The sequence below is a fragment of the Hemitrygon akajei genome, chromosome 21 (assembly GCF_048418815.1).
Source record: "Hemitrygon akajei chromosome 21, sHemAka1.3, whole genome shotgun sequence".
NCBI lineage: Eukaryota > Metazoa > Chordata > Chondrichthyes > Myliobatiformes > Dasyatidae > Hemitrygon > Hemitrygon akajei.
In genome coordinates, this window is record NC_133144.1 from 69,727,201 (window position 1) to 69,743,134 (window position 15,934).

Consider the following 15,934-nt stretch of genomic DNA (forward strand, 5'->3'; position numbering starts at 1 on the left):
GAAGGAGGGGTTGTTTTCTTGACACCGCTGTGTTAGAGTGATGACTTTATGTGTTAAATTAATGAACGTTCCTGTAAGTATATTGCTGTTCTATCATTAGTCAATCTTATTTATCTAACTATCTATTTATTTGGAATAGACAATTAATTAGTATTGTGGCACTTATCAAAAAGCTGTAAATCGTTTTCTGTTGGCGACAATTCATTTGTCCTGTGGAATTCCAGCAATCAGTCCACGCAAGAAAGCAGACTCTTTTATTCTACAATAGAGTTTCCAGTAGATTTTGAACTACAATATCAGATTTGTGTTAGAATTAGATTTTAAACTTAGTTGCCAGAGACGCATGCCGCCGTGGGACTCAACTGGCTGAAGTAAACTTGTTGACGCAGAATGCACACGTGCACCTGTGCGTACCCATCGGATGAGGGGGCTGAAGGACAGGCTGGGCGACCCTGAGCCGCCAGCATAGGGGCATAGCGAAAGGAACCCAGATCATCGTTATGTCAGGGGAAGTAATGCGATCCAGTGGCCCCAGGCAAGAAACCCGCACCCCCACGGTGATAGAGCTGGAGGGTATCTTGCGCAGTAACAGAGTTCCACTCAGTCGGATTGATGAGGTCTGGCCAAACCTGTACATTGGAGATATGTAAGTATCTGTTCTGTTCAGAAAGCAGGAGAGTGGCTGGCCGTGGGTACGTTTTGAAATCTGTGGGCAAGTGAAGACAGAGTCTGGAACGTATAGTGGATTGACTGAAGTTACGGAAAACCCAGTGTAGATCGTTGGAGTTCTTTCTGAACCTTCAGGGCCCTGTCATTGAATAGCTTGCCCGAGCTGAGTCTGGATCATGTTTCAGGATTTATTTACATTCATCGGGTTGAATGTACTCATTTTCACACCATCGTATTATTCTTGATTAGACATAGGAACAATTAGGGCATTTGGACAATCGAGTCTGCTCCACCATTCAATCATGGCTGATCCCTTTTTGCCCTTCTTAGCCCCGCTCCCCATCATTCTCCCCGTAACCACTGACGTCGTGTCTAATCAAAAACCTATCGATCGCTGCCTTAAGTACATCCAGTGACCTGGCCTCCACAGCTGCATGTGGTACAAGTTCCACAAATTCATCACCTCTGGCTGAAGAAATTCCTCAGCACATCTGTTTTAAATGAATGTCCCTCTATCCTGAGGCTGTGCCCTCTTGTCCTAGACTCTCCCACCATGGGAAACATCTTTTCCACATCTACTCTGTCTAGGTCTTTCAACAGTTGAAAGTTTTCAATGAGAACTCATCCTTCTAAATTCCAGAGAGTACAGACCCAGAGCCATCAAACGTTCCTCATATGATAATCCTTTCATTCATGGGACATCCTTGTGAGCCTCCTCTGAACCTTCTCCAATGCCAGCATACCTTTTCTTAGATGAAGAGCCCAAAACTATTGACAATAGTCAAGGCAAGTCCTCATCAGTACCATATAAAAGCTATTTTTAAAAGCTATTATTAATGCTTTTTGAGATAGTGATTTAGATGCATATCATATTTTTTTTAACTGAGTTAAGTATTGTATGTAATTAGTTTTGCTACAACAAGTGTATGGGACATTGGAAAAAAAAGTTGAATTTCCCCATAGGGATGAATAAAGTATCTATCTATCTATCTATCTATCTATCTATCTATCTATCTATCTATCTATCTATCTATCTATCTATATAAAGCCTCAGCATCACATCCCTGTATTTTGTATTTTAGACCTCTTGAAATGAACGCTACTGACTCAACCTAAAAGTTAACCTTAATGGTGTTCAATACAAGGGTTCCCAAATCCCTTAGCATCTCAGATTTTTGGATTTTCTCCCCATTTAAAAAATAGTCTGCACATTTATTTCTATTACCAAAGCACATGACCATGCATTTTCCACCATTGTATTTTATTTGCCACTCTCTTGCCCATTCACCTATTCACCTAATCTAAGACCTTCTGCAGCCTTCCCGTTTCCTCCACCAATCTTTGTATGATCTGCAAACTTGGCAACAAAGCCATCTATTCCATCACCTAAATCATTGATATATAGCATAAAAATAAGTGGTTCCAATACTGACCCCTGTAGGACACCACTAGTCATTGGCAGCCAACCAGAAAAGGATCCCTTTATTCTCACTTGTTGCCTCTTACCAATCAGCTAATACTCTAACCATACCAGTAACTTTCCTGTAATACCATGGGCTCTTGATAAGCAGCCTCATGTGTGGTACCTTGTCAAAGACCTTCTGAAAGTCTAGATATACAACATCCACTGTATCCCCTCAAAGAATTCCAACAGATTCATCAGGCAAAATTTTCCCTGAAGGAAACCATGCTGATTTTGTCTTATCTTGCCCTGTTACTCCAAATATTCCATAATCTCATCCTTGACAATTAACTCCAATATCTTCCCAACCATGGAGGTCAAGCTAACTGGTCTATAATTTCCTTTTTGCTGCCTTCCTCCTTTTTAAAGAGTGGAGTGACATTTGCAATATTCCAGTCCTCAGGCACGATGCCAGAGTCCAATGATTTTTGAAAGATCATTACTAATGCCTCCACAATCTCTACCACAATCTTTTTCAGAACCCTAGGGTGCAGTTCATCTGGTCCAGGTGACTTATGTACCCTTAGGAGTTTCAGCTTTTTGAGCTCTTTGTAATAGTAACTGCACTCACTTCTCTTCCCGCACACCCTTCAACATCTGGTATACTGCTAGTGTCTTCTACAGTGAAGACTAATACAAAATACTCATTTAGGTCATCAGCCATCTCATTGGCCCCTGTTATTATTTCTCTGCCCTCATTTTCTAGCAATCCTAAATCCACCCTCATCTCTCCTTTATTTTTTACATACTTGAAAAAGCTTTTACTATCCACTTTGATATTGTTTGCTAGCTTACATCAGAAATAGGAGCAGGAGTAGGCCATCTAGCCTGTCAAGCCTGCTCTGCCCTTCAAGAAGATCATGGCTGATCTAGCCATGGACTTATCTCCACCTTCCTGCCTTTTCCCAAACCCTTAATTCCTCTACTATGCAAAAATCCATCCAACCTTGTCTTAAATGATTTTACTGAGGTAGCCTTCACTGCTTCATTGGTTAAAGAATTCCACAGATTCACCACTCTCTGGAAAAAGCAATTCCTCCTCATCTGCATCCTAAATCTACTCCCATGAATCTTGAGGCTATGTCCCCTAGTTCTAGTCTCACCTGACAGTGGAAGCAATTTTCCTGACTCTATCTTATCTATCCCTTTCATAATTGTATGTTTCTATAAGGTCTCTCATTCTTCTGAATTCCAGCGAGTACAGTCCCAGGTGACTCAATCTTTCCTCCTAGTCTAACCCCCTAATTTCTGGAATCAACCTGGTGAACCTCCTCTGCTCCAAAGCCAGTATATTTTACCTCAAGTAAAGAGACCAGACTACAAGCAGTACTCCAGGTGCAACCTCACCAGAACCCTGCACATTTGCAGCATAACCTCACTGCTCTTAAATTAAATCCCTCTAGCAATGAAGGCCAACATTCCATTTGCCTTCTTGCTAGCCTGCTGCACCTGCAAATCAACCTTTTGTGATTCATGCACAAGCACTCCCAAGTCCCTCTGCATAAAGTATGCTGCAATTTTTTACCATTTAAATAGTAACCATATAACCATATAACAATTACAGCATTGAAACAGGCCATCTTGGTCCTTCTAGTCTGTACCGACGCTTACACTCACCTAGTCCCAGTGGCCCGCACTCAGCCCATAACCCTCCATTCCTTTCCTGTCCATATACCTATCCAATTTTACTTTAGATGACAATACAGAACCTGCCTCTACCACTTCTACTGGAAGCTCATTCCACACAGCTACCACTCTCCGAGTAAAGAAATTCCCCATAGTGCTACCCTTAAACTTTTGCGTCCTAACTCTCAAATCATGTCCTCTTGTTTGAATCGCCCCTTCTCTCAATGGAAAAAGCCTATCCACGTCAACTTGATCTATCCCCCTCATTATTTTAAATACCTCTATTAAGTCCCCCCTCAACCTTCTATGCTCCAAAGAATAAAGACCTAACTTGTTCAACCTTTCTCTATAACTTAGGTGCTGAAACCCAGGTAACATTCTGGTAAATCTTTTCTGTACTCTCTCTATTTTGTTGCTATCTTTCTTATAATTCACTGACCAGAACTGTACACAATACTCCAAATTCGGCCTTACCAATGCCTTGTACAATTTTAACATTACATCCCGACTCCTATACTCAATGCTCTGATTTTTAAAGGCCAGCATACCAAAAGTTTTCTTCACCACCCTATCCACATGAGATTCCACCTTCAGGGAACTATGCACCATTATTCCTAGATCACTCTGTTCTTCTGCATTCCTCAATGCCCTACCATTTACCATGTATGTCCTATTTGGATTATTCCTACCAAAATGTAGCACCTCACATTTATCAGCATTAAACTCCATCTGCCATCTTTCAGCCCATTCTTCTACCTGGCCTAAATCTCTCTGCAAACTTTGAAAACCTACTTCATTATCCACAACGCCACCTACCATCATCTGCATACTTATTAATCCAATTTACCACCCCATCATCCAGATCATTAATGTATATGACAAACAACATTGGACCCAGTACAGATCCCTGAGGCACACCACTAGTCACCAGCCTCCAACCTGACAAACAGTTATCCACCACTACTCTCTGGTATCTCCCACCCAGCCACTGTTGAATCCATTTTACTACTTCAATATTAATACCTAATGATTGAACCTTCCTAACTAACCTTCCATGCGGAACCTTGTCAAAGGCCTTACTGAAGTCCATATAGACAACATCCACTGCCTTACCCTCGTCAACTTTCCTCGTAACATCTTCAAAAAATTCAATAGGATTTGTCAAACATGACCTTCCACGCACAAATCTATGCTGACTATTCCTAATCAGACCCTGTCTATCCAGATAATTATATATGCCATCTCTAGGAAAACATTCCATTAATTTACCCACCACTGACGTCAAACTGACAGGCCTATAATTGCTAGGTTTACTCTTAGAACTCTTCTTAAACAATGAAACCACAAGAGCAATACACCAATCCTCCGGCACCATCCCCGTTTCTAATGACATTTGAAATATTTCTGTCAGAGGCCCTGGTATTTCTACACCAACTTCCCTCGAGGTCCTAGGGAATATCCCGTCAGGACCCAGAGATTTATCCACTTTTATATTCCTTAAAAGTGCCAGTACCTCCTCCTCTTTAATCGTCATAGTTTCCATAACTTCCCTACTTGTTTCCCTTACCTTACACAATTCAATATCCTTCTCTTTAGTGAATACCGAAGAAAAGAAACTGTTCAAAATCTCCCCCATCTCTTTCGTCTCCACACATAGCTGTTCACTCTGATTCTCTAAGGGACCAATTTTATCCCTCACTATCCTTTTGCTATTAATATAACTGTAGAAACCCTTCAGATTTATTTTCACCTTACTTGCCAAAGCAACCTCGCATCTTCTTTCAGCTTTTCTAATTTCTTTCTTAAGATTCTTTTTATATTCTTTATATTCCTCGAGCACCTCATTTACATCATGCTGCCTATATTTATTATAGATCTCTCTCTTTTTCTGAACCAAGTTTCTAATATCCCTTGAAAACCATGGCGCTCTCAAACTTTTAACCTTTCCTTTCAACCTAACAGGAACATAAAGATTCTGTACTCTCAAAATTTCACCTTTAAATGACCTCCATTTCTCTATTACATCCTTTCCATAAAACAAATTGTCCCAATCCACTCCTTCCAAGTCCTTTCGCATCTCCTCAAAGTTAGCCTTTCTTCAATCAAAAATCTCAACCCTGGGTCCAGTCCTATCCTTCTCCATAATTATATTGAAACTAATGGTATTTGATCACTGGACCCGAAGTGCTCCCCAAGACATACCTCCGTCACCTGACCTATCTCATTCCCTAACAGGAGATCCAACACTACCCCTTCTCTAGTCGGTACCTCTATGTATTGCTGCAAAAAACTATCCTGCACACATTTTACAAGCTCCAAACTATCCAGCCCTTTTACAGAATGGGCTTCCCAGTCTATGTGTGGAAAATTAAAATCTCCCACAATCACAACCTTGTGCTTACTACAAATATCTGTTTCATTTTTCCCTCCAAAGTGGATACCCTCACATTTATGAAGCTTGCTTTCATATTTCATCTTGTTCCTCCTAATGATTCTTTTAGTTGCTCTCTGTAGGGTTTTAAAAGCATCTCAATCCTCGGTCTTTCCACTAATTCTTGCTTTGTTGTATGTCCTCTCTTTTGCTTTTACACTAGCTTTGACTTTCCTTGTCAGTCGTGGTTATTTGCCTTATGTCTTATACTCTGTGCTTTTAGCTATAGCACTTTGAATGACCAAGATATTCAGGCCCAAATAAACACTCAGCCCCTAAAGCCTATCTTATCATTTAATGTGCACCTGCCCAGCCTCTTTGCCTCTGCTGTGCCAGGTCCCTATGGACCTTTCAAAGATCTCCCTACTTTACTAGGGGTTTTTTATAGGCCACCTAATAGCAACAGGGATATCAAGGAGCAGATAAGGAAACAGATCCTGGAAAGGTGCAATAATAACAGATTTGTCGTGATGGGAGATTTTAATTTCCCAAATATAGATTGGCATCTCCTTAGAGTGAAGGGTTTAGATGGGATGGAGTTTGTTAGGTGTGTTCAGAAAGGTTTCTTGACACAGTATGTAGATAAGCCTACAAGAGGAGAGGCTGTACTTGATCTGGTATTGGGAAATGAACCTGGTCAGGTGTCAGATCTCTTAGTGGGAGAGCATTTTGGAGATAGTGATCGTAATTCTATCTCCTTTACACCTTATATACCGGCTGGGTAGCCTCCAACCTGATGGTATGAACATTGACTTCTCTAACTTCCGTTAATGCCCCTCCTCCCCTTCTTACCCCATCCCTGACAATATTTAGTTGTTTGTTTTTTTTCTCTCTCTCTCTCTCTGCCCATCACTTTGCCTGTTCTCCATCTCCCTCTGGTGCTCCCCCCCCCCCCCACCTTTCTTTCTCCCAAGGCCTCCCGTCCCATGATCCTTTCCCTTCTCCAGCTCTCTCGCCAATCACCTTTCCAGCTCTTAGCTTCATCCCACCCTCTCCAGTCTTCTCCTATCATTTCGCATTTCCCCCTCCCCCCACTACTTTCAAATCTCTTATTATCTTTCCTTTCAGTTAGTCCTGACAAAGGGTCTCGGCTCAAAACGTCAACAGTGCTTCTTCCTATAGATGCTGCCTGGCCTGCTGTGTTCCACCAGCATTTTGTGTGTGTCCTTTACAATAGTATTGGAGAGAGATAGGAACAGACAAGTTAGAAAAGTGTTTAATCGGAGTAAGGGGAATCATGAGGCTATCAGGCAGGAAATTGAAGGCTTAAATTGGAAAAAGATGTTCTCAGGGAAAAGTATGGAAGAAATGTGGCAAATATTTTCAGGGGACATTTGTGCAGAGCTCTGTATAGGTACATTCCAATGAGACAGGGAAGTTATGGTAGGGTACAGGAACTGTGGTGTACAAAGGCTGTAATAAATCTAGTCAAGAAGTAAAGAAAAGCTTTCAAAATGTTCAGAGAGCTAGGTAATGTTAGAGATCCAGAAAATTATAAGACTACTAGCAAGGAGCTTAAGAAGGAAATTAGGAGAGCCAGAAGGGGCCATGAGAAGGCTTTGGCCAGCAGAATTAAGGAAAACCCCAAGGCATTCTACAAGTATGTAAAGAGCAAGAAGATAAGACATGAAAGAATAGGACCTATCAAATGTGACAGTGGAAAAGTGTGTATGGAACTGGAGGAAATAACAGAGGTACTTAATGAAAGCTTTACTTCAGTATTCACTACGGAAAAGGATCTTAGTGATTGTAGTGATGACTTGCAGCAGACTGAAAAGCTTGAGCATGTAGATATTAAGAAAGAGGATGTGCCGGAGCTTTTGGAAAGCATCAAGTTGGTAAGTCGCCCGGACCAGATGAATTGTACCCCAGGCTACTGTGGGAGGCGAAGGAGGAGATTGCTGAGCCTCTGGCGATGATCTTTGCATCATCAATGGGGACGGGAGAGGTTCCTGAGGATTGGAGGGTTGCGGATATTGTTCCTTTATTCAAGAATTGGAGTAGAGATAGCCCAGAAAATTATAGACCAGTGAGTCTTACCTCAGTGGTTGGTAAGCTGATGGAGAAGATCCTGAGAGGCAGGATTTATGAACAATTGGAGAGGTATGATTAGGAATAGTCAGCATGGCTTTGTCAAAGGCAGGTCATGCCTTACGAGCCTGATTGAATTTTTTGAGGATATGACTAAACACATTGATGAAGGAAGAGCAGTAGATGTAGTGTATATGGATCTCAGCAAGACACTTGATAAGGTACCCCATGCAAGGCTTATTGAGAAAGTAAGGAGGCATGGGATCCAAGGGGACATTGCTTTGTGGATCCAGAACTGGCTTGCCCACAGAAGGCAAAGAGTGATTGTAGACGGGTCATATTTTGCATGGAGGCCAGTGACCAGTGGTGTACCTCAGGGATCTGTTCTGGGACCCTTACTCTTCATGATTTTTATAAATGACCTGGATGAGGAAGTGGAGGGATGGGTTAGTAAGTTTGCTGATGACACAAATGTTGGAGGTGTTGTGGATAGTGTGGAGGGCTGTCAGAGGTTACAGCGGGACATTGATAGGATGCAAAACTGGGCTGAGAAGTGGCAGATGGAGTTCAACTGAAATAAGTGTGAAGTGGTTCATGTTGGTAGATCAAATATGATGGCAGAATATAGTATTAATGGTAAGACTCTTAGCAGTGTGGAGGATCAGTGGGATCTTGGGGTTTGAGTCCATAGGACGCTCAAAGCAGCTGCGCAGGTTGACTCTGTGGTTAAGAAGGTGTATGGTGTATTGGCCTTCATCAATCGTGGAATTGAGTTTAAGAGCCGAGAGGTAATGTTGCAGCTACATAGGACTCTGGTCAGACCCCACTTGGAGTACTGTGCTCAGTTCTGGTCACCTCCATACAGGAAGGATGTGGAAGCCATAGAAAAGGTGCAGAGGAGATTTACAAGGATGTTGCCTGGATTGGAGAGCATGCCTTATGAGAATAGGTTGAGTGAACTTGGCCTTTTCTCCTTGGAGCGATGGAGGATGAGAAGTGACCTGACAGAGGTGTACAAGATGATGAGAGGCATTGATCACGTGGATAGTCAGAGGCTTTTTCCCAGGGCTGAAATGGTTGCCACAAGAGGACACAGGTTTAAGGTGCTGGGGAGTAGGTACAGAGGAGATGTCAGAGGTAAGTTTTTTACTCAGAGAGTGGTGAGTGTATGGAATGGTCTGCTGGCAACGGTGGTGGAGGCGGATATGATAGGGTCTTTTATGAGCCTTTTAGATAGGTACATGGAGCTTAAGAAAATAGAGAGCAATAGGTAAGCCTTGTAATTTCTAAGGTAGGGACATGTTCGGCACAACTTTGTGGGCAGAAGGGCCTGTATTGTGCTGTAGGTTTTCTATGTTTCTATATTGCTTCCTCCTCAAGTACCTCCAACAATCCAGCCTCCACAACATTCTGAGGCAGAGAGTTCCAGGCATTGCACATGAAGTTCAACACACCTTAGTTTTCAATAATTGTCTCTTATCCTGTAACTCTGTCCCTTCATTTGATACTCTCCCATTAGTTCAATCATCCTGTTACCACCATGTCTGCTCCCTCAAAACCTTGTAATGATTGAAGCTGGTCACACTCCACCATAGTTAAGTTCCCAATGAATTTCATTACCCTACACTTAGTTTCTTGAAGCTACACAATATTAATTCCATAGAGCTAGGAGAATGAGGGGAAATTTGAGAGATTTGAAGTCAAATGGAGAGGAAATTATAGGTCTGTTAGCCCAGTGGTCCCCAACCACCAGTCCGCAGACTGGTACTGGGCCGCAAAGTGAGGAAGTGATATGATTTGGCGATATGAAACAATATGAGTCAGCTGCACCTTTCCTCATTCCCTGTCATGCCCATTGTTGAACTTGAACGCACATGAGGTCATTACGCACATGAAGTCATTACCCACGTGAGGTTATCAGTCGCCTAAATGCAGTGATGCCCTTGCACCAGGGATCACTGATTGGCCTTGGGTAACCAGCTGCCTCACGCAGCCGGCGAGAAGTGCCATTGCTATTGGCCTGGAGCACGGACAGATGGGCACCGCCTCTAAACCTGTTTAGCACACCGAATGTTCGTGAGGAACCCAGTGCTAAAATATTCGCAAACATCTTAATTCAGGCTCAGGGTTTTGTAAGTAGCAGAGTAGCTACCTCGTTGCGATCTACTGAAAGTCATCTCTCCAGCCAAACTCTTGTCAGCCGATAGATCCCATCTACCTACAAGGGGGGGGCGGGCACACGCCTTGTCACACTTCTTGCTCGGTTGGCCGCTCTCTCTGGACTGCGACCACTGCAGCCCCGGCACAGGGACCTCCAGCCTTTACCTTGTCCTCTCACCCCACCCATGACCAGCTGCACCTGGCCAAGGCGTCTGGTGGCAGGCGGGCGGGAGGCTGGAGTTCAGGCCCGGAGGTTGTCTAATGAGGCAATGAAGCCCTCAAAACTGCTTCAGCACCTTGAGTCCAAGCACCCTGCACTTAAAGACAAACCCGTTGAGTTTTTTGAGGTGAAAAAAACATGAGCAAGCGGGACAGAAGCAAGTGCTGAGAACCATGAAAACTAAATTTTTGAATAGACTGGACATAAGGAACCCCCTTTGAGTATCGCTGTCTCCCATCAGCCTACAATGGGACTGTTTTGTTGCAGGGGAAACAAGGCCAGGGCTCCCACTGATTCAGCGATATTGGTGTGTTGTAATGATTTTATATGTTCTTACAAGGAAAATATATGCTGTGTGTTTAATATCCAAACACTTAAAACATTATGATGCTATTGACTTATAAGTGAGTTATAAATATGCACTGTGTGTTTAATATTAAATTCGTTAGATAAACCCTTTTAGAAACGAAATTGAGTGTATTAGCCACTTATAAGTGACTTATAGTTGACTTATCACCTATATTCCGGTCATGATTAACACCGCCCCCCCCCCCCCCCCCCCCAACCGTCAGCCGGTCCGCAAGAATATTGTCAATATTAAACCAGTCCGCGGTGCAAAAAAGGTTGGTGACCCTTGAGTTAGCCTACCTCCGTGATTGGGAAAGTGTTGAGCCCATTATTAAGGATGAGGTTTCAGGGTACTTAGAGACTAATGATAAAATAAGTCAAAGTCAGCATGGTTTCTGCAAAGGGAAATCCTGCCTGACAAATCTGTTAGAGTTCTTCAAGGGAGTAACAGGTAGGATGGACAAAGGAGAGGTAGTGGATGCCATTTACTTGGATTTTCAGAAGGCATTTGACAAGGCGCCTCACATGAGGCTACTTTACAAGATAAGATCCTATGGTGTTACAGGAAGGATACTGGCATGGATAGAGGAATGGCTAACAGGCAGAAGGCAGAGAATGGGAATAAAGAGGGGCTTCTGGTTTGCTGCCAGTGGCTAGTGGTGTTCTTCAGGGTTCAGTATTGGGACTGCTACTTTTCACATTGTTTGTCAATGATTTAGATAGTGGAATTGATGACTTTGTGGAAGATAGGTGGAGGGGTAGGTAGTCCTGAGGAAGCAATGTGATTGCAACAGGACTTACACAAATTGGAAGAATGGGCAAAAAAGTGACAGATGGAACACAAATAAACAATAGTGCAGGCTATTATCTAAATGGTGAGAAAATTCAAACATCAGAGATGCTAAGGGACTTAGGAGTCCTCATGCAAGATTCCCAGAAGGCTCATTTACAGGTTGAGTCTGTGGTAAAGAAGGCAATTGCAATGTTGCCATTTATTTCAAGGGGAATAGAATATAAAAGCAAGGAGATAATGCTGAGACACTAGTCAAGCCACACTTGGAGTATTGTCAACAGTTTTGGACCCCTTATCTCTGAAAGGATACGTTGTCATTGGAGAGAGTCCAGAGGACGTTCACAAGGATTATTCTGGGAATGAAGGGGTTAACATATGAGGAGCATTTGGCAGCTTTGGGCCTGTACTCTCAGGAATTTAAAAGAATGTGGGGGGGTGTGGTGAACTACATATACCTGTCTGGACACGCCCCCCGCTGACTGCTCCTGTGGCTCCTCCCACAGACCCCTGTATAAAGGCGATTGGAGGCACTGCTCCTCCCTCAGTCTCCAGGATGTTGTGTAATGGTCTCTTGCTGCTGATAGTGCTCTCTCTCTCTTCCAGCTAATAAAAGCCTATCTCTCGCCTCACGTCTCCGAGAGTTATTGATGGTGCATCAGGGGGATCTCATTGAAATCTACCAAATGTTGAAAGGACTAGATAAGGTGGATGTGGAGAGGATGTTTCCTATGGTGGGGATGTCCAGAACTAGAGGGCATAGCCTCAAAATTAAGGGGTGACCTTTTAGAACAGAGGTAAGGAAGATTTTTTTTAGCCGAAGAGTGGTGAATCTGTGGAATGCTCTGCACAGACTGTGGTGGAGGCCAAGTTCATAGGTATATTTAAAACAGAAGTTGATAGTTTCCTGATTATGGTGAGAGGGCAGGTGTAAGGGATCCAGGATCAGCCATGATGAAATGGCGGAGTGAACTTGATGGGCTGAATGGCCTAATTCTGCTCCTGTGCCTTATCGTCTTATGGTCTTACAATAGAGGGGTATAGATAGGGTAAAACAAGCAGGCTTTCTCAGGGCACATACTCACGGCATGGTAAATTTGGTTGGCTGACAGCAACGTTTTCTAATCTCATGGCTTTTTAGGACAGTGGCCCATGACAGATTTCAGCTGTGGAAGATGGGGATTACTCACGTGTTAAACGCTGCACACAAACAGCTGGCCTCCAGTGGCTGCCAGGATTTCTACGGCACTGCTATGGATTATTATGGCATCGCAGCCTGTGACCTACCAAGCTTTGACATTTCTGCCTATTTCCACTCCGCAAGTGACTATATACATCAATCCCTCGATATACTAGGAGGTAAGTATCCATTCCTACCTCCTCCTTTTCTCCACCCACCCACCTTCCCCATCACCTGGTCTCACCTATCATTTCCCACCTCCCTCCACCTTCCTTTCTGGTCTTGATGAAGGATCTTGGCCCTAAATGCTGACTGCTTTTCCCTCTCTATAGAAGCTGCCTGACCTGTTGAGTTCCTCCAGCATTTTCTGTGTGTTCCTTTGGATTTCCAGCATTTGCAGAATCTCTTGTGTGTAGGGACTAGATGGAATTATGGATACAGGGACAGGTGCAGGGGCTGGAGAGATTCCAGAGACAAGGAGGGGTTTAGGGGTTGGAGGGGGTTACAAAGACAAGGATGGGTTTAGGGGCAGGAGACATTACAGAGCCAAGGAGGGGTTTGGGGGATGGAGGGGGTTACAGGATCAGGGCGGGGTGTAGGGGTCAGAGAGGCCAGAGACAGGGAGGAGTATAGGGGCCAGAGGGAATCACAGAGACTGGGAGGGTTATAGAGCTGGAGAAGTTACAAAGATGGTGTGGGGGTGTAGGGACTGTACAAAGATGGGAAAGGGTGTCACAGCAATAGGGAGTGGAAAAGATAAGGGGAGGTGACTGTGGTGAACTACATATACCTGTCTGGACATGCCCCCCCCCCCCCCCCGCTGACTGCTCCCACTGACCGTGGCTCCTCCCACAGACCCCAGTATAAAGGCGATTGGGGCCTGAGCCCTGCCTCTCAGTCTCCAGGATGTAGCATGGTGGTCAATTGCTGCTTGTTCTTTCTTCCAGTCAATAAAAGCCGATATCTCGCCTCAGGTCTCAGAGAGTTATTGATGGTGCATCTGTGACAGAGACAGGGAGTGGTGCAGGGTCTGGAGGGAATCACAGAGACTGGGAGGCATGTAGTTCTGGAGAAGCTACAGAGATTGGGAGTTACAAAGATGGGGAAGGGTGTCGCGGCATTAAGGAGCAAAAAAGATAGGGAGGGGTGAAGGAGCCAGAGGAGGTGACAGAGACAGGGAGTGGTGTAGGGAGTGGAGGGGTTTACAGAGGCAGGTGGGTGTGTAGGGGCCAGAGGGAGTTACAGAGGCAGGGAGTAGTGTAGGGGCTGGAGGAGGTTACAGAGGCAGGGAGGAGTATAGGGGCTAGAGTGGGTTACAGATACAAGGAGAGGTGTAGTGGTTGGAGGAGCTATGTAGATGGGGGCAGGTGTACGGGAGGTGGTTATAGAGACAGGGAAGGGTTTAGGGGCTGAAGGAGTTTACAGAGATGGGGAGGGGACCAGGGGCTGGAGAGTGTTATAGTACCAGGAAGGAGGGTATGGGCTGGAGGGGGTTTACAGAGACAAGGAGGGGTGTAGGGGCAGGAGTGGGGTTACAGAGACAGGGAGGGGTGTAGTGGTTGGAGGAGCTATGTTGATGGGGAGGGTTGTAGGGAATGGGGGGGTGACAGAGACAGGGAGGTGTGTAGGGGCCAGAGACAGGGACTGTGACACAGCTTGGCCAACCTCTCTCTCTATAATTCAGGTCCTCTTGTCCTGGTAAGATCCTCACAAATCTTTTCTGCACTCTCTCCAGTTTAACCACATCTTTCCTTTTGAAAGGAAACTGGGTGACCAAAGCTCTACCCAGTTCTCCATTCCAGGTTGATTAATGACATTACTTTTGACCCACCTGATGTATAATTACTATTAAATGTACTGTCAGTCTATGCTTCAAATTACATGGAAAAGAAGATGGTTTAAAGTCCACTGTGTCCTGTCTTACCACAGGGAAGGTGTTGGTTCACTGTGCCTTTGGATACAGCAGGTCAGCCTCCCTGGTTTTGGCCTACCTGATGATTCACCATCACCTTACACTGCTGGATGCTGTCAACACAGTAGCTGAACACAGGCGAATTTTCCCCAATCGAGGGTTTTTAAAACAGTTACGCGCCCTGGACATGAAATTACAACTAGGAACGGAGGTCTGACTTGTTCGTCTCCAGACAACGAACCTTTACTAGTGAATACTCAATAATTCTGTCTGCAGAAGCCTTAATGTTCACTTCATGATCCTTGTGGTAAAATAACTGAGGAGCCTGTTAGCAAAGATGGAGTTCATTTGCATGATTATTTTAGTAAATCCCATTGGTAAACACATCTGCCAGTATTTCACCATTATTGCTACACTGACACCAGTTCAAGAACATTGATCAGAAATTGTAGATTCTCTCAGCTCAGTGACCATACAGACCTGGTAATGTGTCTGATTCTGTTTCAGTTTAATCTTGAATAAATATTCAAGATCTCACACAAGCTGTAATATTCCATCCAGAAGAATACCATCCACAGATTAAGGAGTTGGTTGTTTGTTGAAATGCTTCTGTATTTGTACGGAATTATAATTATCTGGAGAAAGTTGTTTTTAATAAAAGATAATATTTAAGACTCAGGTGGAACTTTGCTCTGACCTGGCAAACAATCTATTCAATCTGAATAAGCTCCTTACTGCAAACAGAATTGATAGCTTACACACTTCTCTGGAGTTACGAAATTCCAACGATTTACAATGCCCCCTTTTTCAAACTCTTACTCTGGCCAATCTCTTACTCTGAGACCAAGTCCCAATGGGAAAACATCATCTCCCTCTGGTCCTCTTGGAATCCTGGACTGTGTTAGTTGTTTAATCTCTATGGGTTCATTCTAACTATTCACTCCAAGAATCAATCTCATCAACTTCATATACTGCATCCAAAGCAAAGTGAGACTGAACCAACAGAGTTCCAGATGTGCTATCACACAAGATGCTGGAGGACTTAGAAGGTCAGGCAGCATCTATGTGTCATAAGGGGACAGGAGACTGGACCCAAGTGCAGGAT

General features: G+C 43.9%; 1 protein-coding gene across 1 annotated transcript; it reads left to right on the top strand.

Annotated features, from left to right (window-relative positions):
• The first annotated feature begins 431 nt into the window (after nt 1–431).
• Nucleotides 432–15,507, top strand: LOC140714502 (dual specificity protein phosphatase 13A-like). The gene is made up of 3 exons (XM_073025797.1): nt 432–646; nt 12,879–13,096; nt 14,847–15,507. The coding sequence occupies exons 1-3, from the start codon at nt 501–503 to the stop codon at nt 15,044–15,046; spliced, it is 564 nt and encodes a 187-aa protein (XP_072881898.1). The 5' UTR covers nt 432–500; the 3' UTR covers nt 15,047–15,507.
• The last annotated feature ends 427 nt before the right edge of the window (nt 15,508–15,934 follow it).